Genomic DNA, 25,775 nt, shown 5'->3' with positions numbered 1-25,775 from the left:
GCCTTAAACACAGTGAGAACTTCCCTCTTATTTCCCAGAGTTATTTCACTGTTGGCCCTCAGCAGCTGGATGTGCTATGAGAAGGGACAGGGTTATAAAAGCTGGATGCAGGCCGGCCTCTCCACTTGGTCTCCGTCGTGCGCACACACATTCGGCGTCCTTCATTAGAGCTCTGCTGGGAGGGCCCTGCAAGAAAGATGGTTCAGTTGCTGGTTCTATGAAAGAGGCCGCAACTTCTTTCTTTGGTCACAAAGCTTTGTTCTGGCAGGAGTAGACTCACCTGGAATCTGCATGTGGCACTTAGATCCCTCTCCTTTTAGCATCCCCCTACTCAGCTGCTTTGATTTCTCTTCTTCGCCTCCTAAAATCTATACTGTACTTGTTTAATACCAAGGAGATGTCTTTTTTAAATTACTGTACAAACTGTGGCTAAACATGAATTATACTTCCTGGAGGAACAAGCGTAATGTTTCCATTTCTAGATTAAATTTCCATTTAAAAATGCGCAGCGCAAACAAACATGTTGCTTGGCATTTCTGGAAGTTCTGATTTCAGCTTATGTTTTATCGATTGTTGCCTGGAGCGAGACAACAGCGCCGTCTCCCTGCAGTGGCAGCTGTCTCCCACCAGAGGGAGCACCTCACCCTGCCTTCCTGACCATTCCACATGCTTTGGAACCGTTTCTTACCTCCGTTTTTCCTCCATTGGTGCGCTCCGGCATCAGATGCCTTGTAATAGGTTGGAGAACATCTTCCAAGAAAAATGATGTCTAATCAGCAGGAGGTATTTAGCTGTTGGGGCCCACAGGAAATGATACCAACAAATCTTGTGGTCCCTCAACAACTAACAGATTTATTATGACATAAGTCTTGATGGCATACGCCTCAATAAATCTGCTATTATTGTTTTTTTAAGATGCCACAAGAGTCTGTATTAGACTTGCTACGGCAGACTCACACACCGCTGCCCCTCTGGAATTTGTCACAACAAGAGTGACGGGAGGAGAGGGAGGCATCCTGCCCCGGCTGCTTGACTGCACGTGCGGCTGCCGCGAATTGCGTGCAGGCTTGCCCAGTGTTCCTTTCGTCCAGTGAGGGGAGGCTTAGCTGCATCCACGCCACGTCTTGTGGCTGCCACCCTTTTCCGTCCTGTGGTCAGGGCTGGGCTGGCTTAAAATGTCTGGCTGCCTAAGGCAAAGGACGAGATGGTGTCCTGCCACCATTTCGGACCGAAGGTGGTGCTACTGGTAGTTGAATTTCGCTTCAGTGCTGGCAATGGGAGAGTCCCTGAGGGCCCCCCCATTTCTGCACACCCCCTAGAGCATTTGGGGCAGCTGCTGAGTAAGAGGTCCTCCTGCCAGTGGAAAGCAGCCCCCCTGGAGGAACCATCTTCTCCCCTGGCTGCGAGGGGAGAACAGGCAGCTGCCAGTGGTGGGTTGGGTCCAGGGCCTGTCTTCCTCGAGAGGAACGGTTCTGCTCGCAGAAATTCCTCTGCCTGAAATTTGAGGATCCCACCTCCTGCCACCCCACAGCTCACCCTGTCTTCTGCATCTATGTAGAGCATTCTCAGGTGGGAGGGCTGCCATGGGGAGTGAGGCAGGAGCACTAGCTGTTGCTGGTGTGGTTGATCCAGCGTGAATTGAAATGCTTTTAAATCAAATCAATCAATCAATCAATAGGTTATCGACCTCCCAGGTTCACTGCACAGTCAGGGGATGCACGGCCCTCGCCTCACCATTAGCTAAGCTGGCTAAGGCTGATGCAGTCTCCCAGCATCTGGCTGGACGCATGGCCCTCTCCCTGGACTTGCAGCAAACTCATCTTTCTCAGTTTTTATCAAGACAGGTAAGACTGGCTGGACTTGGGGAACGGCTGGGGTTGGGGGGGGGGAGGTTCCACTAAAGTGGTCCTTCCTAAGGAGGCGTTCGAAGGGTTGTGTGTCCTCAGGTGAAGGCAGAAGAGGAGACAGCCAGATCCTAATAGCCTGGCTACTTAAATGCAAGAAGGCAGAGGAGGACACCAATTTGCATCACATTTGTGCAAATTTAGGAAGAAGAAATGGGATTCATTATCTTTAAACGGACTTGGGCCAGGCAGTCCACTGGACGGGACACACCTTCACAGAAAGGATTGTATTCTGCCAGCTCTCCATGAAAGAGGATTTTTCTTTGTAAAGTAGGACAGTGGCAGGACCCTTGATTCTGCCTCGATCCTTTCAGGACCCTTGATCCTGAACAGATCCTAGGGGGAGAGTTGTTGCAGCACACCCACCCTCAAAGGCCCGGCACCCTAAGGGAAAAAGAGCAGAAGGTCAGAGCAGAGAAGGCATGGATGAATTCCATTTTGTGCCTTCTTTTAAATACCCAGTGCTACCTTCAGTGCACTGTACTGAAGAGGGGAGGGTCTATACACACCCCAAGCAAGACTATAAGCTTCGTTTGCTTATGCAGCTCTGATACCTGCTTAACCATTTGTGGAAAGGCAGATTTTTAGACATTCTGGCCAGGTTTGCTTGTCAGTCGGACCCACTATGCATTCATAGCTTTGCGGTACCTAAAGGATTGCCTTCTCCCATATGTATCTAGCCGCTCTTTAAGATTTGAGTCAGAGGCCCTTTTTAAAGGAGCATCCCCCAAAGAAATGAGGGGGATAACAAATAGAAGGGCCTTCTCGGCGGTTGCCCCTCTCCTCTGGAATGAGCTCCCCAAAGACGTTCGCCTGGCAGCCTCATTACCACTGTTTCAGCACCAGGTGAAAACTGTTCTATTTTCTAGGTATTTCAATAATTAAATTTTATTATGTATATTTCACATTGTCCAAGTTTGTGAAATTAACCGATATTTTAAAGTGCTGTACTTATCCTTATTGTAACACTGTTGTATTTCATGGAGTCTTTTATTGACTGCTATTTTTAATGGAATCTACACCACTCAGAGTCCTAAATCGGACTGCAGCTTGCAGTATATAAATTTCAAAAATAACTAAACAAATTATGCGCCGATCACCTTTTCGAATATGTCAACCTTGGCAAGCGCATCTGACAGCGTGTCATGTTGCGCCAACCCGAGTTAGATAATCCTCACATCGCTTGCATTGCCTGGGCTAATTCGGCACCGGCCGTGGCGTGTGCTTGCCTTGACCGGCATGTTAAAAAATGGCGCACAGTGTAGGATGCAACCCCCCCGCCCCGTCCCACATGGTGGCTTATCCTGACATGCAAACAGGCCCTCCGTAAATCACGCCCTGTCCTCAAAGCTCTGACCATAGAAACACGAGAGAGTTTGGTGAAAGATTAACAACTGTTGCTGCGCGGCAGACTCATGAGGGCAAAAGCCAGTTTGATCAGATGCAGGAAATCTTCTCCTTCAATCAGCTATCTGTCTACCCACCTATCTCTCCGCCTACACATACACACACTGGGGTAAAGACTGGCGTTAACTGACAAGAGATTACCCAAAGTACAGTCTGTGACAATCCAATTGCAGCTACAGTATCATTTCCTGCCGCTATAACCAGACGTTTTGCATACATTTAAGCGCTGAATTGATACAGGCTGGTCTTCTGGCATTTTTCTGCCACTCGGCTCCCAACATGTACATTTGTTCTTCCTTATGACTGTATTTATATGCCCTGGCCAACGGAGGGTCATGCTCTGAGCATCTGATGAAGCAGTTTTTTCAGCACACAGAAAAATGGTGCCTCAAGACTCTCTTGAGTTTGTACGAGGCCGTTTTGGAGGGCAGAGCATGGAATTAGTGGAGCAAATGCTTCAAATGGAAAAAGGTTCGCCCTAAATGGAATTTTCCTTCCTCTGGCTGGCTATAAGCAAAAGCACAGCTGGGAAGCGATTCATACCAGCTCCTTTCAGCCCATATTCCAGAATCCAAGATTAAATCTCCCGCATCTTTGCATTTGTATTAAGAGCAGCGGCATGGCTTCCCATACTAGTTTAGAAGGGCAGTGGGGGACACTTAAAATAAAAAGTCCTACATCCTGGCCTCCAAGATGCTAGTTTCAGTGTTAAAAGCATGTCCATTCGAATATATCTTTCTCATCAGGTTACGAATCACCTTGGAAGGTTTTGCATCAGGATTACAGGGCGGGGAAGAGCTTCCCAGATAATAGGTTAAAATCCATTTTCCCCCATGCACCCAGTCCATGGTGGCTGACTTTTTATTTAATTGACTGGCAACCTGACCACAGATTTCCAGCGTTTCTCTCAATTTAGCTCTTATTTTTTGAAGAGAAATGAGAGACAATATATAGTGGGGCATTTTGTTTTGAATGAAGTGAATTTCCTTTCACTTTCTCTCCACCCCTTTAAAAAAATCTTCCTTTACTTTTTTGTAGCTCAGTGTGGTCTAGAATACGTAAGGAGGGAGCATGTATGGACTGTTTGTCTCCAACGTGATGCCCACCAAGTTCCCTTCTGATTTTTATTTTAATTATTTCTTAAGGGTTTAAAGATTATTTTTAATAAATGGGAAACTGGCATGCAGCAAATCAGAGCAAATGCTTCCCATGGCAACCAGGTTCGAATGGGTAAGACCTGCTGGATCAGCCCTTTTGTAGAAGTGCCCAGAATTCCAAATAGGCCCACCAATTCCAAGATTACTCTGATGTTTGTGTGTTTATTGTGTGTCTACGGAAGTGAGGTGGGTGACTACCAGAGACAGAGCCTTCTCAGTGGTGCTGCCACACAACAGGCAACAACTCACACAGCTCCGCTTGCTCTATCTGTTCTATTACTCACAGCTTATGACTAATATGAGCAGTACTCAGTTTCTTAAAAGGCCAATGCCAGTTTGTGGGCCTAAATAATTGCTCTTTCTCCATTCAGGGTTCACAGACATTGCAGATTTTCCAGGTGAGGGAGTAGTACTTCATATCTATTCAGATACTTTTGTTATATTAGTTCTTTCCATCTCTTTCTTTAAAAAAGGGGTCCCCGGGGTGGAAATATGTCCTCCTTCACAGAGAACTGTCCTCTATTTGAAGGCTGCCCCAGGACTATTGGGGCAGGGTAGAAAGGAGATAGGCTGGTAGAAGGGAAATCGACGATGTTTAGTTCTTCAACCTGAGAAGACTCTGGGCAAGACCAGTGGTCAGGAATGCTGGAAGCTGAAATCCACAACTTCTGGACTTGACTTTCTGCCCCTTAGTCTACCTGCCTCTGGCTCTCCTGTCCACTCGCAATTCACAATTTGCAGATAAAAGTTATTGCTCATCTACAGCTGGCTCCCTGGTCAACTGCCCAGTGGTGGGATGCACTGCATTTCTCTCTCATTATAATAATTGCTGCTCAGTTGACATCTATTCGTGTAAATGATCATGTGCTGATTTCATATAAATCTCTTTCGTCCGCTTTCTCGATGATGCATTTCCTCTCTTCGGGCAAACCTGCAAGTGGCATCACTGGAGCCCCAAAAGGAGTGTGGTTAACTGAGCAAGCTGCGAAAGGAGGACAGCGACACAACAGCAACGACAACAACAAGCAAAGACCAACAATACCTGGAAGAGCTTTCCCCTCCTACATCACCATGCAGCCTCCTCCCTCCACTTACAGAACTACAGTTTATTGATGGTTGAAGGTATGGTTTTATTTTACTTTAAACTGGGTTGACATAGTGCCTGATGCAAGAACATCTTCACCAGATGTGGGAAACCTACAGACCCCCAGTGTTGCTGAACTCCAACATCTGCCCAGACAGTCCGGCCAGTGGTCTGCAGGGGGCTGTTCGCATCGCTTCCACACTCCTGCACTTCACCGTAGCAACCCGAGAAATCCAGAAGTTTAAAATGCAATCGCATCCCATTGTGGGGTCAGCTGGTGCTTAGGAGAGGAGCCCCGAGTTCATTTTCCGTAGTTTGGCAGGCAAGTTATCATCTAGCTTCACCCCCAAGGTGTGTGGGGCTGGAGGAAACCTCTGCTGGAGTTCCAGGTTGCCGGTGGACCGAGCCAGTAACTCTGATTTGGTTTTGAAGGCTGTCGACTGAATCTTTTCACCCCCGTCCTCAATGCTGCAAACCGAACTGATTTGCTGGATCCTCAGGAGGTCGCCGGTGCTGCATGTTTTCTCAACATTGGCAGAGCAGAGACTGAGGACTCCTCTTTGGAGATCCCCCTTCCCGGAGCAAATCTTTTGGAGTTTGCTGGGAAGCCGGCTGCTTTTCTCTTCAAAAAGATCGAGGCAGTCCAGGGAGGAGATCTTTTCCCTTCTGCTCCTGTTGCTCCCCGTTGGGGTGTTCCATGGCGATGGGAGAGCTAGGTTCTCCTCCTGCTCTTTCACACTGTATGGCGGAGTCGGTACCTCAAACGTCCCATGAAACTGGGAATAATCGACACGGAAAAAGCCATCTTCCAGCGACATCACTGGGAGGAATCGGTGGCCCCAGAGGACTTCATCTTCTGTGTACGAAGTCCTGGCTTGGCATGTCATTCCTAAGAGAATAAACGGACGATGCTGTCAGGGCCGGATTTGTGCATTAGGGAGCCGCACTTCTGCTCACTTCCCCCTGCCCTGCGTTTGACTGATCCTCTCACACATCCTTCCCTGGCCTCCAAAGGATCCTCATGGCCCCGTCCCCAATGTGGTGGCTCCAGGGCTTGTGTGTGGGTGTCTGTGGAGAGCTCAAGCACGTCACTTTCAGTGGGGGCCCCTAACCTGGAAGAGTTGGGACATGCAAACGGAAAATTCTCTTAGTGACGCCGCACCTTCTTACTGCGTGCTAAGTGGAAATGGGAACCCCCGTGAGGGCAGAGGTCCTTCTGCTGATCTCGAGGAATTCAGCCAAAGCGCAGCCTTGCCAATGCCTGGGGTGAGCCCAGCTCTCCCTCGGCATCAAAGCTCATAGTTTCCTTTGAACCTGTGTCCCTGGATGTTCACAGGTTGCTCGTGCTTGTATCTGCCAACCTTTCCAAACTTTCTCAGTCCATGCTTGTCCTGTTCAGCTGCCCTTACATTTCACGTTGCCTCCCCAATCCTGTCTCTCATTCCCCTTCCCCGCTTCCTCTTTGGAATCCCACCCCATGCACGAATGCAGTCAGTTTGGGTATATGCATTTATTTATTTAACCCGCATGACACGGATCCATGTGTTCCGACCTGTAGTTTGAGAGCCACACTGTATGTCTGAATGCACAAAAGCCCAGTGTGGTGTATGGTGAGAGCAGTGGGCTGGGATTCAGGAGATCCTAGTCCTAGTTCCTACCTGGCTATGAAGTTCCCTTTGGGGCAGTCACTGAACCTCAGCCTAGCCTACCTCACAGGAGTGTTGTGAGGGTAAAATGGAGAGGAAGAAAAGGATCAGGGAGGCCCCCCTGGCTCTTTCCAAGAGAGAAAAAAAGGTGGGATATAAATGTAGCAATTACAGATTCTTCCTGTATTTTGCTAAAGGAGACACCACTATCAAGATTTGCTAATTCCAGTTGCATCCACATTAAAGTAGGTGGGAGTGGTTCATAATCTGTTCTTTTAAGGCTGCTTCTGTTCTCTTGAAGGAGGACACTTGGGTGCCTATGTCATTTAAACGGAAGAGCTGTATTGCAAGAAATTAGCTCTGGAGATTTGTTTTAAAGCTATTCAAGAGTCATGTGAGCTCGTGACCTTCTTGTGAACTTGGTTGGCCTCTGTGTGAACAAAATGCTGGACTAGATGGAGTTGTAGCCCAGAGCAAGTGGAGGCTCCAGACTGCCTACCCCAGAATATGGTTTTTGCACTGCCCATCGGCATAGTAGGACATGTCTGTTTATTGTAAGACCGTCCTGAGACCTCGTTAGCAGACAGGATATCAAAGTTTTAAATAAAAAAACATGTCTGTGAGTGCCTGGATTGGGATGGTGAAGGCATGCTTAGCCCCGCCTGTGCAATTGCCCGAAAGGTATTCCTGTTAGAGAAAGTGCCTTCTGAGCTTCGTCTACTCCCAGGACTAAAGCAACTAAATAAATATACATTTCGCACGCAAGCAATAAAAGCTAAATTTCATGACCTGTACAAATGATGCAAATGAAACCTATTTCAATATCCTCGTTTTTGCATAACAAGTACTTTTATTTTGCTTAATGTACACTAGAGCTATTTCATTTTGCATAATGTGTTCTTTCATTTTGCATCATGTATAATGTAGAAAGGTGAGCCAATTTTTTGAAACTATAGTGCATGATTATTCAAGTTTCGCCAGTTCTGGATAAGGTGAGCAAGGAGCTATGCAGAGTGGTGGAGACCCGTCACCAGATGTTGGAGATCATGTTTAGCCACCTCAGTCTTCTTAGATACTGGCAGAGCATTACCCACACACCTCCAAATCCATCTTTACAGCCTTAAAGCTGCTACTTCAGAACCCATTTTCTTACTTTTTAAAGAGCAAGTTTCTAGTCCTTAAGGCAGGAATGGGGAAATTGTAACTCTCCAGACATTACTGGACTCCAACTCCAACCAGCGCTGGCCAGCATGGGCAATGGTCAGGGATGATGGGAGCAGCAATCCAGCAGCATTTGGAGGACCACCTGTTCCCTGCCATCTTATGGATCAGAAACTGGTTTTACAAATAATAAAGCCAGGATTCTGCAGGAGTTGAATTCCAAGCCCCAGACCACCTTGTGTGGTGCTGTGGAATTGCCAAGCACACAGACACTGAGCTGGCAGGCACAGAAAATGTTGCTTTAAGTAAGTAACTGCCTGAAATTGAAATAAGCCCAGTAAGAAATCTGGGGCTGGCTACCAGAGGACATTAGTCACATATTAGTCCCAGTGACTTCCTCTGCATTCAAGCCATGTATTGGAAGAGATGAAAAGGGCAGGATATGGTTGAGGGTGGTGGAGAGCAGACGGGCTAAATTTGCATGGTTCACCTATCAGTTCTTTTTCCTGTACAGGTAAAGACCCGAGTTGCTGCTCCATATGGTCTCAGGTGGTCTCCTAGCAGTCTATATTGACGTAGCTACATTTGCTTAGGCATGTTTCATTAACCCTTTTGAACAACCCCTTTCAGAGGTGGAGATTCTAAATGTCGTGAGATCAAATGGAGAAGTGTGTGAAGAAAACTTCCCGTGCCCCTGGGGGTTCGGGGCTTTTAATGAGCCAGGTCACGGCTCCAGAACCCATTCCAAATAGCATCCAGGAGCCAAAGCAGACCTTACGTTAAATAGGTGCCCAGCAGCTACATTATATATCTATATTTGTGTGGGTGCACATGTGCAAACACACATACTGTGAAGTAGGTGGAGAGGCCCCTATCCAGACGGGGACCCTAGCAGGGTGAAAGGGCTTTTAAGATCTGGACTGAATCCCAGCAACTCCTGTAGAGTAAAACATGAAATGAGACAGAACTTTTCTGCACAAGGCCATTAATCCACTGCATCTGTTTTTGTGGTTTTGCTGCAAGACTGAGTTCTGAAGAGCATTTCCTTTTCTGCTTTTTTTCCTTCTAATGTAATGCAACTTTCACATACCAAAAAAAAAAAAAAAAAAGTCTCAGAAACCAAATGGGATAGGCTTAAGGCCAGATCAGCTGTCTTCAATATGACACCTTGCCTTGCTGTCTGGGGATGATGGGAGTTGTAGTCCCAACACATCTGGGGGAGGTTCTGGCTTGGGGAAGGCTAGGAGAGATTATTAATATATACTGGCAACACAAATCAGCTTCAGCTGCCCTGCCGATGCCATTTAAATTTCTCCGGACCTGATTTAAACAGCCACCTGGGGACGCATAGACACCAGAGAAAGTGCAGTTTGGGTCTCTTCAGACATCCTCTAATCCTTCATTTTAGAGCTGCTGCTGCTGCTAAGCAAAGACTGGCAGCACAACCTGAGAGCGAGTCCTAAAGTGGGCCAGCGTGCTCCCACCAGGGTCCCTGCCCAGCCCCTCCTAGTTATAAAATTTGTTTCTTACCATGCTTCAAATGATCCTTTTTAAACTGCTATACTGCAAGTGCTTTGCTCCAGCACCAAATATACCTGGGTTCAAAAGAGCAGCTTTGTGTTCTGGATCTTAGATCCTCACCTCTGCCTTGTACTGAGGCTCTTGGTAAGTTTACTTTTCATCTCACCAGTTTATATTTTGGGATTTGTGTGTTTTGCAGCTGGACTGGCCCACCATCGCAGCCAGTTAGGGAATGGGCCATGTACCCCCATGGCACCCCATTGTGAGAGCATTCCGGACAGGCGCTCTGATCCAGCTAGGGAGTGGACCCTTGCTTTCAAGTGCTCAAAGCAATTTGTGAGCTTTATTTTGTTTAATCCCTGCTCTGTAAGGTAGGACAGTATTATTATCTCCCTCACTGCACACTACCCCAGGCGGTATGTAGGAGCCCCCAGTAATGTTTTGATGAAGAGGTAAAATGGTGCACCGCTTACCTGTTGTTTCCACGATGCCTTCCAGGATGACAACAATCTCAAACTGCTCGCTCCTTAGTGATCTTTGGGAGAGGGCAAAAAAGGGGCTCTTGTCATTGATTTCATGGCAGATGGTGAGAGGAGAAACGAGGAACAGTTGGTCAGCCCCAGTTCCGAATCCAACATCAAGCTCGCATTGGTCTAAAGGCAGGAATTCACCTTCTGGTGTTTGTCGTGACTAAAGACAAAGGAAGAGGGGGAGAGAGAAGAGTCCCAGTGAACCGCAAACAAATCTCTCATCAGTCAAGCAATGGCAACTTTCCTGGTGTCGGATGGAGCACCTCACAAACAGCTGGTGCTCAAAACAAAGATCCTTGTGAGGCCTTGGACAAGGTGGATCGGGTCCAGTTTGTCAGTCATGTGCCTTTCCCTCCAAAGGGGATGGAAGAAATCATGTGACACAGACCTCTGTGGAGTTGGATGTTTAAATGGAATTCCGAGATCCCTTTTAAAAGGAAATGGCTCACAGTCTTTCAGAGTCTAATCCAAATTAACAATATAATTTTAAAAGAAGCAACCAACTCAAGCAAATACAAAGCACAGACGCTGCACAGTCTCTTGCTGGAGGGTTTGGAGCAGCCTTCAGGTACCTATTTAGTACCTTCCATGCTGGTTGCAGGGCCAGACCTGTCATTAGCAAGGATGGGAGGGGGCACTGGGAGCAACTTCTTGGCTGCTGAGAGATGGGAGCTGCCTGACCACACAACCTGACTTAGCCTGGGCCACAAAACTAGCTTGCTGACTCAGGTGTGCTACACACTTCAACCCTTTAGCAGAGCTGAGGTGCATTTCATCTGCCAGTCCTTTTGGCTTCTAGATATGGGAAGGGATGAAGGCACCATCTTGTCCTCTGCCCCCAAGCAAAGTGGCTTGGGGCCAGCCCTGTCCGGGTGTATTCACATTCAAGCTGAACTGGACACTGCCAGTGTAAACCCTGTTCAGGACCAGTTCTAGGTTTGACATGGTCCAGTGATGTGCTGGGCATACAGAAACTGGCTGTACATGGGGAGGGGAGGCAAAGCCATTGCATCAGCCCTGATGAAAGACTGCTTCATTTTTTCCTCCTCCCTCCACATCCATTTTTCTATGTGCATCTCAACTTTTTAGACTGTAAGCCTATCGACAGAGACTGTCATGTCTAACGGACTGTATGTAAATTATTCCAAAAGCTTTTCAACTGAGTAGAGGGATTAAAAAACACTCTAAAGGCTCGTTTTTATTTTTGCAAGGTGACTCCTGGAGTAGGATGGAAAATTCACTGCCCTGGAGAATCCGTGGGAAGGAATTTTGTACGCGAACATTTCTGTGAGTGATCCCCGAGCCTCTTAAATGCAGGGCTCGGAGACCCATGCAAACTGGATGCTTCCTGTGCTTGCCGTCCCTCCTAACCATCCTTACTAATGCCAACAGGTCAGGCTGCAATTCTCTGAAAGTACTGCTCCGATAATTAGCAGGGAAAGATGAACAAGGTGTTTACAGTAGATAATGGACATCAAATTGGCTTCAAAAAATTAAAAACCGAGGTGGGGGTGCTGGGGCTAATGAACATGGAGGAAGGAAACAACTGGAATATATAAGTGCCATGGCAAGAAATGTGGACCAATGTGTTGAAATGGGCTGATACCAACATTTCCAAACCTCCTCGGCTGCTTCTGAAGTTCTTCATTTGCCTTCTTGGCCGCAAAAGCACCAGCATGCTTGCCGAGCTCTATTAACCAGACATGTGTTTCCCTGCTTTGGTCACTGTTGGGATATGTCATTTGTACTAAGTAAGATGTCAGTCCCAGCTCCTTCTCAAGTCATCGTGCAATTCATCTGCTAACCAAATGTGATGTTATCTGCCTAACGACCAAGGCTCACACACACGCATACACGGACTTAAAGGGGCGGCTTCCTAGTGGCTGATGAGAGCAGCCAAGGACAGCAGTCGACGTCTTGCAAACTGTTCCCAAGAAACATGCTTGAAGACTGATGACTGACAGCAGAAACTCTTTCTTCTTACAAGCTGGAAAGAGAATGACAGGCAGAGCTGGTGGCTCCTGCAACAAGGCTTGGAAATGGGAATGATAACTGACTAAAGTGATTTCTGTGGATGGTTTCACAGCATCATGTCTTAATGCAACAGCGACACTGTCACCTGAATGCTGTGGGGAGCTGCGACAGAGTCAAGCTCCTGTTTTCACATATTGGGCACCAGCTGTCTGTGCTTCCAGGTGTACAGAGCACAGATGCTGCGCAGTCTCTTGCTGGAGGGATTGGAGCAGTCTTCCTTAACTGGGTGTCCTCAGATGTGTTGGACTGCAAATTCTATCATTTCCCATCCGGTAAAGCCAATGATCAGGGAAGTTTAGAGCTGTAAAACACAACCCCTGAAGAGCACAGCAAAGACTAATGGAAAGAGAGTGACTAAGAAAGAGGCAAGAAATTCAGTGACTGGGTTCAGACAACACAATGAGTATGGGTTGTTGAAACGTGGGTTATTCTGTTTTCTGAAACCAGCTACACTAATAAGCCATGACTTAAGTACAAACAACCTATGCAAAGAACCCATGGTTTGTTGTTGGGTTGTGAACTGTGGGTTGTTCATCATGGTTTGTTTTCTCGGTTGGGTTCTGGTAACACAAGAGCCCACGATTCCACAACAACCCATACTAAAGCCTTCAGTGTAGGTTATCATGTTTTCTGAACCCACACCGTTTCAGCTTGATGCTATATGTCAGGGGTGCAGTGGCTAAATTTGGCCACCTGAGACTGCCCAGGTGACCATGTCCTTCTCCCCTGCTCCCACACCACCTTTCCCCAGCCACCAATCTGCTTGTTTTGAAGTTTCCTGCACCTTCCCAATCCTAAAAGGTTGAAATGGCTCTTTTAAGACTGTGTTACTGGAAGTAAGAACTTTAAGCTAAAACATAGTAGAATTTTCATCATGTCCCTTTTGTCTTTAGCCCCACTGATCCACTGCTGGAATGCAGTCCTCCAATCACACCAGAAGTGAAATTCAGCCCTTGGATTGAAAGAAGCTTCAACTTCTGCTAAAAATGTTTCCTTGGTAGTAAGTCCTTCTGATTTCTGTAAGTCTCACCCCTCATGTAACTTTCTGCACCTTTGCCTGTACCTTTTCCAAGGCAGAAATAAGGAGACGTTGCCATTTTACCCTAACCTTTCCGGTCCTGGGAGGCTGCAGCTATTTTTTCCAAGATTATCGTTAGCTTCAGCAGCAGCTTTTCTCAACAGGCTTCTTGACAGAGGTGGCCACCATGTCTTTAGTCCAGCCAAGGGCAGAGGTAGGAATGGCGCGGTGATGGGTTTACCTCCTTTCCCCTCCTGGATAGAGTGTGGAGGGACTGTCAAGATAAGCTATTAATGTTGCATTTCTGTGCCAGGGACAGGCAATCAATTTCTGGTGGTCCAGATATTGTTGGATTGCAACTCCCATCAGCCGCAGCCAGCATAGCCTGTGGTAAGAAATGATGGGAGCTGCTGTTTAACAACATCTGTAGGGCCACTGGTTGCTGGCCCCTGTTCCATGTGTGTACAGTTGCATTCAAGTACGTTTCACTTAACAAGAATTATTTTCGGGTAAACATGCCAAAGATTTGCAAAGAGATCAAGCCAGTCAATCTTAGAGGAGATCAACCCTGACTGCTCCTTAGAAGGCCAGATACTGAAGATGAAACTCAAAATACTTTGGCCAGCTAATGAGAAGGAAGGACTCCCTGGAGAAGAGCCTAATGCTGGGAACAATTGATGGCAAAAGAAGAAGGGGACAGCTGAGGATGAGGTGGCTGGATGGAGTCACTAGGGCAGTGGGTGTGAGCTTGAGTGGACTCCAGAGGATGGTGGAGGACAGGAGAGCCTGGAGGAATGTTGTCCATGGGGTTGTGATGGGTTGGGCACGACTCTGCGACTAAACAACAACAAAATGCCAGAGACTGGTCTGTGAGCCTCTTTTGCAGCTCCTCTGTGGGAGGAAAGTGGCATGGGTGGAAAAGCTTGGCTGCTGCGAGCTCTGAGGAGTGTGTGCGTGGCCATGTGTGCACACACAGTGCAGAGGGGAAAGAATGTCTTTCACATTCTACTGATTAGGTGGAACAGTCCGTGTGCCCTGAAACATGCTAGCCAAAGCACTGGTGGCAGTAGACCAGTCACTCATGTATTCATTCTGCCACCTTTCACACGTACACTTTTTGTGCTTTTAAAAAAATGTTTTGTTCTTGGCTTTGAGCAACTGCCTTGGAAGAAGAGGCAAAGCAAATCTCATGTTGAATGCATAAATAAAATGCATTTCTCCCTTATTAACAATTTCATTGAGCTGGTGAACAGGATTAACGCAGCATGCAGCCGCCATGTGTCAAGTTCAAAAGGCATTCCCTCGAAAAGCGGCTCTTTAATTCAGATGATTTAGTGGGTGCATGGAAACATTTTCTTATTGCTATGAATAGAAATCTGGCAAGGAGGATTCAGCACTCATACCCCTGGGCTGGCCGAGGAGCCCATGTACAAAAACATGTGACGCATGAGGTTTCTTCCTTGATCCAATTCTGGAGCTGGCACAAGCATCAGGAGATCGGCAAAAGCACTGATTAACTATTTGGTGAGGGGATTAATCCGGGCCTTTCTTTCTCTTCCTTCCCTCCCAAAAACACGAGTTTGGCTAGTTCCCTGACTTGCACTGGGCTCTATTTCCATGTCGAAATGATTAACAACTTTAATATTATTCATGCATAAGTCTAAACTACAATAGAATGTTTGCAGTCTTTCCTTCCTAGCAGGAATGTTTCAGGATGCTAGTCACCTGCAGCCCTCCTCCAGGATAGGAAAGAAAACTGGAAGATGCTCGAGGAAAATATTCGACTTCCTGCTTTCCTCCCTTGGGGGTGGCCCGCCCAAGAGGCAGGGTGAAGCCCCTTCCTCAGGCAGCAGAATGGCGGTGGTTTGGAACTGCATCACTCCCCGGGTCCACTCCAGAACGCCCTCGTAGCTGCTCTTTCACTGTGGCATTTGCTCTAGAGCAGCCTCCCCCAACCTTGTGCCTTTCAGACATGTTTGGACTGCAACACCCAGGATTCCCAGTCAATGGCCCTGCTGCAAGGGAATTCTGGGAGTTGTACTCGAAATGCCCCTGAGGGCCACCACGTTGGGGAAGGCTGCTCTAGAGAGGCTACTGGGTCAAATCTGGCAGTGGGAAAGCAGCATCGGGATTCTCTGAAGCTGCAAAACACAGACGGTCAGCGGCTCCCAGGTGGTGGCTGCGAAGACTTTTGCAAACCAAATAATTCTTCTGGCCAACTGGTTGCGTGCCACGGTGTGCCATATAACCACATGGAAAACAAACTGTGATTGTTTTCCAAGTGACAAGGAGAATTGGACCACACAAGCAGACATACAGGGTGGTGTGGTGTTTAAGGGTGCCAGGCTGGGATGCAGGCAACCTGGTCTCAGCGCAGCCCTGGAACCACCTGGGTGCCTTTCAGTCTCGCAGTCACAGACTCTCAGCCCCACCTACCTCACAGGGTTGCTGTTGTGGGGATAAGATTGAGAGCAGCAGGAGGAGAATGATGCAAGCCACTTTGAGTTCTTTGTAAGAAAAAGGTGGGATATAAATCTAATAAATAAATGAGTAAAATAAATAAGCTACATCCAGTCAAATCATTTGAAAAGGAAAGGCATGATAAAAGTCTGCTTTTTAGGACACCATAAATACCTACAGCTAACATGCACTTTTGGTTTCCAGTTAGACCCAAAACTACCTGCTGGACTGACATCTGACTTGCCCTCGCACAACTTGGACCTGTTGGGCTCCATCTGACCGGCAGCTGCCATTTTGTTTTTCCCAAAGTTGCATCACACTGGGGCATTGCGGGACAAAATGAATATAGAAAATGTGTTTATGGCCATCTTTTCACAGTGGCTGCAATTTGATGCTTTCGAAATGTCCCAAACTAAGGGAGTCTCTGAAGAATGTGGGGAAAACAAAATGCTAGACACCAGGATGCTTCCACCTGGAGAAGTTCTGATGCTCCTAACAGCAGTTAACAAGGGAACACAAAAAGCTCAGTTTTGCTGTGCTGTCTTCAAGAGGCACAGCCAGGTGCCACTTTGTCTAGCTGCCCCTCAAAGCCGGAGTACAGAAGACCCCAGTAAAACAAGGGAATTCCTTGCACCAACGAGCTTACAATATGAATACTGGCAGTGAATTGGTAAGCGCGGCAAACATAAGCCAATGCAGTTGCACAACACAGAGCATTTTCTTTGGTTTCAGATGAGAATGATGTGGTTAAGGCAAAAAATCCATGGAAAAGGTGAAAGGAGACAAGTTGTAGACCCTTTTTTCTATCTAAGCATGCATAGGATTACATTGAAAAATTGTCCTTGGCCTGGATGGTAAGCAAAATAAAAGGAAGGGAAGAAAAGAATATTGCTGAACAAAAGGAAAATGCTGTTTTGTATTAGTTTGAAAATGGAACAGAGATGGTGTTGTACTGACATGTAGCCCAACCCTGTCCATGCAGAATGGGGAATGTATGGCCTGCCTGATGTTGATGGACTGCAACTCCCATCAGTCTGCACCATTGTCTATGTTTGGTAGGGCTGATGGGAAGTACAGTCCACGAAGTCTAAAGGGCCAAACATTCCCTACTACTACTTATGTAATTAAAATTAACCATATTATGTTCAGTGAGCTTAGTCCAAGAAAGGTGTGGCAAGGATTGCAGCTTTAATTTGATAAAGACTTTGGTGATGCTTAGTGTAAGCAGTTTCCAGGTAGACCAAAAGCTACTGACACTGAAAAATGCTTTTCTTTTAAAAATCTTCTATCATGATTTAGGAGTTTGTAATGAACTCAAACGTTTGGACACTTCTTTGTAACTTTTTGCATTTAGTGGACATACTACCTGCAGTTCCTATTGGGATGTTCTTCCCCTGTGATAGCTAGAAACATGCCTCTCGTTTTAATTATACGGGAGGCTTGGATGCTGATGTTACTGATTGTTGGCCAAGCCCAGCAGCAGCTTGTAGCTCGGCTTATCCGTACGAATCACGTCAGGAGCTTGAATTTGTTCCATTGCGCTCCATTTGCCGCCCTTTCAGAGCCCACTCAAAGACGTTGCGGCCAGCAAACTCCGCCGCGCACAAAGCCCTCTCTCGGGCCGCGCTGCAAAAGCGAACTCCCGCGCCCCGCCAGCCCTGGCACTGGCGTGCACGAGCAAGGCTAGCTCATAATGTCGCCCAACATCTCTCCAGAGAAAGGAGGAGCCACCCCGGCATACGGGATCGATCGGGGGCTCAGGCGTGCGGGGAGCAAACCGGCAGAGAAATCTGGCCCTTCTCGGCGCAAAGAAAAAAAAGGGATTTCTACTTATCTGAGCAAGGCTCTTCTGGCTGGAAGATGGAAAGCAGCCCGAGGCCGGCCGCGCGATAAGGCTTATCTCTCGCTTGGCTCGCTCAGCAGCAGAGAGCACGGCGGCGGCCGCCTCCGCTGTGCTAATCGCGGGCGCGAGGAGCCCGGCGGAGGCGCCCTCCTCGGCTGGCACCGCGGCCCGACCGGCGGGGCCGCCGTGCTCTCCCGCAGCCACGTGGCCTCCCGGTGCGGAGCCGCTTGGTGGAGTCGTCAAGGAAAGCGCCCGGCGCACTTTCGCCCATTGGGGCTGAATTGGCGCGAGGCCAGGCCCGTGCTAGGGACTGCAAAGAAGGGACTGCAAAACACAGCAATTTGCATATATTAATTAGCACATGTTTTCAAGTGGATGCTTATTCAAGTCTTGCAAGGACTCCGTCTCTTACGAACCTGCCCATTTGCAAGAAGTGATGCAGGGGCAGAACCGGATGGGGGGGCGGGGGAGCAGTCGCCCCCAGCAGGGAATTCACATACAGAAGCTATGAGAGAGAGAGAGAGAGAGAGAGAGAGAGAGAGAGAGAGAGAGAAACACCCGCTGGGGAGCCACTGCCCCCCTCGCCCTCTTCTGATCTGTGCCTGTGCCTGGAGAGGATTTGATTTCAGAAGACACACTCAGGCCGAAAGATGGCAGTGGGGGAAGCACCGATGGGCAAAGCGCCAGCTAATTCAGGAGGCCGGGATGCAAGGGGCACCTTTATTTCAGCAAGTTCCCACGGACAGCAGGGTGGTGGGGCAGAAGGCCTCCTAGAGATTTTGGGCTCCAGCCCTAGCGAGTTGCCACAGAACACCGCCTGTGATGCAAGGGGTCGTTGCTGTGCCTGGGACACATTGCAGCTTCTCCCCAGAGCAGTGTAGGAGGCCTTAGGCGACCAAATTCTGCAGGGGGTTGAGAGAAATCTATTACATCAGGGGTGGGTGGCTTGTGGCCCTTCACAGCTCCCATCAGCCCCAGCTGCACAAGCCAATGATACAGGAGGGTGGCATTCACAGGCCTACATGCTGGCTGCTTCTCTGCAGCAAGCAAGTCCTGGCAATGGTGAGAAAGAGGACCGAGGGAAAGAACAGCAGGTGCCAGTGGCAGTAAGAAGGCCAACTCACTGAGTGACGGGGCCAATTGAGGGTACCTTGCCCAGAGGTCCCCCAGACCTGGAGAGAGGCCTGCTAGAGCACAGCAAAGGCCTGTCTTTTCTAGTGACCAGTCTCCTGCAGTGTCTGGCTCACCAGTGGGCCATGGAGAAATCATCTTCCTCCTCTCATGCTATTTCTCCTCACTGATGGGTTCTGAAGGAAGCTGCCTCCAAACAGGGATGTTCCATTTAGCTGAGCAATGGCACCATCAGGGTAGGGCTTTGGGGAAGATGTCCAGGGTCTTGCTCAGTAGACCAAAGAGGAGTTGACCCCATATATGGCAGGACTAATTTTGAAGTAAAGGTCTGCTCTGTAAGACCTTAAGTGCAAAGTCTAAAATTACCTAACTGCACCACTGTAGCTATTATGACTAATGTTCACCAGCTTGGCTTTTTTTAAAACGAATTTATCTTATCTCCTTTGTGGAAGTGAATTCCATCCACTTAGTGATGCTTTGTGCCAAGGGATGCTTCTTCTTGTTATGTCCTAAATCTACTGACTATCCCTTTTGTTGTATGTAAGAGTAGGAGAGAGAGAGAAAAAAACCCCCCTTCTCTCTGTCCATTTTGTGTCTGGACAGTGGTTCTGAGCGTGTGCAAATTCCATTTCCCTCAGCAGAATTCTCATGTGTTAAGGATTAGAGAGGTTGGCTTTGGTGTACTTTGCCTGAGTTCCAGCACTTTTCTTTGTTTAAAAATTAAATACTCTTTACATGTTAAGCCCAGAGCGGGGGTGTTGGCTGTGGTACTCAGACATGATGAAATGGCTATCTATACATGTTCAGAAACACCCTTGTACATATGCTAGCAGACTTGGAGGCTGTGGTAGTATGGTCCCCTATGAACTGACCACAAAGAGGAAATGCATCACCAAGGAAGAAAAAAAGAGAGTAGCAGTTTGTATAGAATTCAGATGTGCTATTTATATGTACAGGTGCCAATTCTGAAATAATCATTATAATTTAGCAAGAAGTACAGTACATCTCCCCACTATGTGCCTGTCTTTTCAGCCTGGGGGCTCACTGTTAATAGGCAGCAAGTATCTTTACACTGAAATTGGACAGCAAAGCTCTTCAAATAAAGGACAGTCCTCTGGTAGCTATTTAAACAAAGGCCTGTAAAAGATAACACATGACTAACCTGGCTCCACCTTGATTTAAATTAAGCCTTCCAGAGTCCACCCTTAGTCTGATCTGAGAATACATAAATTACAGTGTACAGATTTTAAAGTTTTCTCTGTAACAGTAGGGACTAGAAACTTGGCTTTTAAAAAGTGAAAGCTGGGATTCTTAAGGTGTTCTATTTTCCAGCAGGCAGCAGCAGTTCTGTGGATGGATAGAAAAGAAATGCACACCGCCCCATTCTGACCTTCAAACTCAACTGCTGGACTCAAGCCCTCGGAAGTGCTAGGCTCCTTGCTAGATGCCGACTGCCAGAAGTGGCGCGTGCCCTTCTGCTGGCATGATCTGTCAAAAGCCCCCTGTGCTCAGCGGTCCAGCCGGGATTGCCTTTGATAGTCAAAGTGCCTGGGCTTGGATTTGGGCCATGTCAGAGAACGGCTTGTTCCTCGGATGCAGGAACTCGCGAAGACAGCAGCAAAAACGCGAGTGACAGCTTGAGATGCTTCCTACTCTCGTGGCTGGGCTACGGCAGCAGGGGAAGGATCTTGCCAAGAGGAAGAAGGGCTGGCTAGCCCCAGATTACCCGCAACTGCCAGCCCCCAGCAAGGATGGACCTCAAAACCAGCTCTGAATTTTGTGGGGCTGAATGTTGCAGAAAAGCCAAGTTCATGCTGAGGAGGCGACGTTCAGTAAAGGAAAGTTGGACCACACTGGTATATTATCAGGGTTGTTTGAAACCTGTTCTAGTGGAGACTGAATTAGATCAGCCTCATATTTCTGGTATCTCGGGGACCCTTCTGGGTCAGGACTGCAGAACGTCTTCAGTCTGCGGGCCGAATTCTATTTGGGAGAAGCTTTGGGGAGGGGCATATTCTGGTGGTGGGCATGGCTGAAGGCGAAAGGAGGCGGGGCAGGAAGGCAAGCCCTGGCATATTCTAGCCAGTAACAAAACCTTGGGAGACACATTTCAGTTTTTTAGATTGAGGGAAAAGCTGCACGAAAGCTGAGAAGCTCCCAAACAAGCCGTGTCTGGGACAAAGGCGGTGAGGCTTGGGATGTGGCCCCACATTCTATGTGAAAAAAAAAGATTAAAATACTGCTAGTAGACCCACTGAAATCAAGGGGAGTTGATTCCAAAATTCATATCAGTATAATAACTTTTTTTTAGGCCAACAAAAAGATCATCAAAAATGTGCCTGATATTTCCAGTTTTCTTCATCAGACAATTTTGGGAGTGGAAGATGCAGGAGAACGCGAAGTTGCAACGTTTGCTTGTTCAGATTCCCAAGATGAAATGGGAGATGGCTTAAGTGAGAAATGACCTGTTCCACTGATTTCAGTGGGTTTTCCCTAAGCATGACTAAGTCTGTATTCAACCCAATGTTCTTAGTGTAGTTCTTTAAGAACCTGGGTAAAATTTAAGTCATCATTGAGTTCCACGAGCTCACTTTTGTCTTTGTGCTGGTATGCTATTTATGAGAAATTTCAGATGGGTCCATAGGGACCTTTATAAAATAGGAAGAAGTGGGCTGTATAACATGAAAAGAATTGATAAGGATTGAACATGGACAGAGGCAGTGGACTGTAAATCAGCGGGGTTAGATCCACACTATATTAATTGTACTGTCTACTGAAATTAATGGAATTTAAATCATGGCTGTTTGGTCATGGTTTTGCCTACAATGCAATTATATGTATGCCAATTTGAGAATAAGCCCCTTTTAGTTCAATACAGTTTACACCCACATAAATGTGTAAAAGATTGTCGCATTAGTATGGCTTCAGTCCACTCCTTGTTGAGAAATAATCACAGGAATTTTGGGTTTGCAAGGAGCATGTCGGAAGGAAATGATCTGCAGGATCCATGTGAATCTGTGTAACAGAAATCCTAAAATATCAGCTATGTACAATTACGGGAAAGCTGATGCCTTCAGACAGCTATCCTTGGATCCCACTGAAATCAGTGGCGTTAGTTGACTGTGATTTATATTCCAGTGATTTCAGTGGGGATGATAGGCAGCAATCATGCAGCACAATCAAATGCATGTCTACTCAGAAGCAAGCCCCCTAGATAAATGGCAGAGGCTTGCAGTCAGCTGCACTGCAACCTGGTCTGCAGAGATGAGGATATTCGCTATTCTCTTTGGAATCATAGGCTGTGCTTTTATAACTGTTTGTCACTGCATGGATTCTACTGCCAAATTATATCTAAGTGGAATAATAGCCCTATGAGGTTAAAGAAGATTACAGGAATAAGGATAAGATATATGATGAAAAGGTTGTGGAATAAAAGGGAGATACCTTCAGGTTATAGAAGAAAGGGAAGGCAAATTCATATGTAGTGGAAATGTGCATGTATATGTCAGGCAGATCTCTAATGGATTATTCATATCATGATAAGTTATAATCACCCAGATACTTCAAAGGGTCTGTTATGAGAGAATATTCAAGATTATGTAAAGGAGGAAAATTAAGGCCTAATTCAATATGTATTGGTTGCAGCTGAAACATGATTTGCAAAACTCTAGGAAGCTATGAAAATCCCCAAGGTAAGACTAGGTTGCTGAGACTTTGGGATATTTTAAAGGCTTTGGGATATTTTAAAGCAAGATGTTATTTTAAAGAAGATAATCAGAGTTCCTGCAGATGTTTTCATTTAAAAAATGGCATCTGCTTAATTTTCCTTTGCAAAGAACATGGTCTAAGATTTGACTTTCTCATAGATATGCTGGATGTGAAAATAACATTTAGATTGCTGCAGGAAAAATAATCTTAATTTCTTAATATACAGAATCCATACTCTAGGAAACCTGTAATATCTCTTCCCTCCCCCCCTCCCCCAGTTAGCTAGTACTTGTATATAAAATGGTCCTTGAAAGGACCACCCTTTTGTTCTTTGCAAGTTGAAACAGAGAGGCAAGACATGAGATTCCTCATCCTGGCTGAGACAAAACACCATAAAGAAATCCAGGCAAAACGGAGACAGATGCCGCCTTTCATTTGTCCTTACTGGTATCTGGCAACTGGGGACAACCTGCCCATGGATACAGAGGCTTCGAGACTGGCTGCCTGATAGGTACAGGTAGATCTCTACGTATTTATTCAGATGCCCATCTATGCCAGTGGCTGTTGCAGCCTTCTCCAAGATGGTGCCCTCCGGTTGTCTTGGATTCCAACTTTCATCAGCCCCAGCCAAGCTCCCCTGCCCTTTGTTTCTGCCTTACGTCTTTTTTCATCTTATACCACACCCCTTCTTGCTTGCTTGTGCGCTCCCTCACTCCCTCTGTGTGTGTTTGTGCGCTCTTCAGATGCATCTGCTGTAATCTACCAATACATCCTTTCCAGGGATTGGTGCCCTTAGATAATTGCAGAGGCCCTGACTTCATGTTTTTTTGGGGACCCTCCCCCTTCAGGTGGCCACCTGTATTGACTCATTTGCTTCAAATGCACCACCTCTGTTCACATGGGCATGCATTTTACTTCAGTTATTTTGAAACAGGGTCACTACCCCTGCTGCTTTCGAGGGCCCCCTTGCTCATTCTGCCGAGTGGGGTGCTGGACATCTGCCCTGATGGCACCTCTGCTCTACAGCTTACCTCCTGACAGGGCATAATCGTAGTCCTGGAATCTCTTCCCCGACCCTGCCCATAGCTGCATGACAGCCTGAGCAACTGCACTTTGGAGCCCACACTGCCAATAGTCGCAACCTGTTCCTATGGCCTTGGACTTGGAAGGGAAGGCTCCTGGTATCATTTGTGAGTTTCCCTTCCCTGCTCTTGCCCGTGGTTTTGTGAGTTTCCTTTCCCTGCTCTTGCCCGTGGTTTGCTTCTGACCCAGACAGCCACGAGTGGCCTTTAGCACCCATCGCCTGCTGTGAAGGAGGAAGAGTGCGATCAATCTTCTTTCACCAACAGGTGACCGGTGGAGTCAAAGCCAATGCACTGGCCATTTATTTCAGTGTATGTGGCAGGCAAGGTTGCTTAGTGGTTTCAAAAGGCCCTTTCAATAAGCATCAAGGGATTGTTTTATTTAGTTTGATTTTCTGTGTCCCAGGACTGACACTGAAAATGTTTTAGATTTGAACCCCCACTCAGATTAAGTGACATAAGCCAAAACATATTGTGTGGTACAGGAGTATGTTTCCTTCTCAAACCCCTAAACAAAATTCTCTAGGTGACTTACAAGAACCCTAATGTGCTTGTGAAAATTCAAGTGATACACGTTTTCACTGGTGTTTTCCCCAACTTCTCTTATTCTGAATGTTTATTTATTTTTATTTGTGTGTGTGTTTATTTTAAGGAAAAGAAGGTATAAGAATACTAAATTCCATAACAGTTACAAGGTGATCCTAGATATTATGACTTGAGACAAAATCCTATTGAAAGCAGGGCTTACTCTGAAGAAGTTGTAAGGATTGTAGAGCAAGTATGCGTCAGATATCTGTATTCTCTATTGTACATGCACACATACTGATAAATGTAAATATTAATAAAATCAAGTATAGAAAAGCAAAGCCTGAAGATTTGTGCAAAAGTTTTAACATACAGCTGGGAGTGTACATTTCAGTAGCAATGAAAACTCGCCTTGGCGTCTGTGCCACAGACTCTCCACCCTCTGCACCCATCATCACTGGAACATCTGCTTGTTCCGTTCAAAGCTTAATATGTACCATTTATGTAGCTGCTTTCATTTGTAAAGGAGTTTATCTTTATTGAGCTTGTCCTCACAATAACCTCATGATGCAGTTCTTACTTTTCCGAGAATGGGACTGAGAGACTTCTGCAAGGCCACACAGACGGGGGCCCAAGCCAGAGGCTGGGCTGGGCGTTGAACCTAGGCCTCCCTGACTGTCAAATGTAGCTCGCCACCACTGGCTTGCCGGTGGCAAGCGTCCCCACATCGTGCAGCCTGGGTCACCTGAACCCTTCCACTCACCTTAATGAGTTTGCAACGGATCTGAGCCGAGACCATGTGGCTGTTGCGTAGATTGCCCACCCGGAACATGAGGCAGAGCTTCCCGTCCCGCTGCGAGATGACAGCGGCACGGCTGAACATGAGGGTCTCGGCGCGCTTCTTGGGCTGCGACATCTTGATGAACATGCATCCTATCAGGAAGGCGTCCACCACTGAGCCCAGCAAGGACTGGAACAGGAAAAGCACAATGCCCTCTGGGCAGCGCTCGGTGATGTAGCGGTGCCCGTAGCCAATGGTGGCCTCTGTTTCGATGAAGAAGAGGAACGCTGAGGGGAAGTTGTAGACGTTGGCCACACAGGGGCTGTGGCCTTGATTGGCACTGTGGGGCATCTCCAGGTCGCCGCGCAGGTAAGCGATCCCCCACCACATGGAGGCCATGACCAGCCAGGCAACGGTGTAGGTCAGCAAGAAGATGAGCAGGTTCCAGCGCCACTTTAGGTCCACCAAGGTGGTGAAGAGGTCTGAGATGTAGCGGCTGTTCTCACTGCCCAGATTGCCGTGCTGGACGTTGCAGCGCCCGTTCTTGTCCACAAAGCGCTGGCGCTTCCGCCGGGCCGCCGGGCCGCCCACTACGGCCTGGTAGTCATCACCAAACTTCCTTCGCACCACTGACATCTTGGTGAGCAGGGAGGGCTTGCCTGGATGGCCAATGGATTCCTCTACTGCACTGCTGACTTGGAGCAATAAGCCAAATGGGCAGATCCCCTTCTGTGCTCAGACCTGGACGATGTCTTTCGTCTGCCAGGGGGCGGAGCAGTGGGG

General features: G+C 47.3%; 1 protein-coding gene across 1 annotated transcript; it reads right to left on the bottom strand.

The window, feature by feature from the left end:
- Positions 1–5,573: 5,573 nt before the first annotated feature.
- LOC123030576 (G protein-activated inward rectifier potassium channel 1-like) lies at positions 5,574–25,774 on the bottom strand. Its single transcript, XM_044444626.1, has 3 exons — positions 24,975–25,774; positions 10,354–10,570; positions 5,574–6,441 (listed from the first exon to the last, which is right to left on the bottom strand). Exons 1-3 carry the CDS (start codon positions 25,626–25,628, stop codon positions 5,834–5,836), a joined length of 1,479 nt encoding a protein of 492 aa, XP_044300561.1. The 5' UTR covers positions 25,629–25,774; the 3' UTR covers positions 5,574–5,833.
- Position 25,775: the final 1 nt, after the last annotated feature.

This window comes from Varanus komodoensis, unplaced genomic scaffold (assembly GCF_004798865.1).
Source record: "Varanus komodoensis strain SLA01 unplaced genomic scaffold, ASM479886v1 scaffold45, whole genome shotgun sequence".
Taxonomy (NCBI): Eukaryota; Metazoa; Chordata; class Lepidosauria; order Squamata; family Varanidae; genus Varanus; species Varanus komodoensis.
Note: the sequence above shows the minus strand (reverse complement) of the source record. Positions and strands in the feature narration are given on the sequence as shown.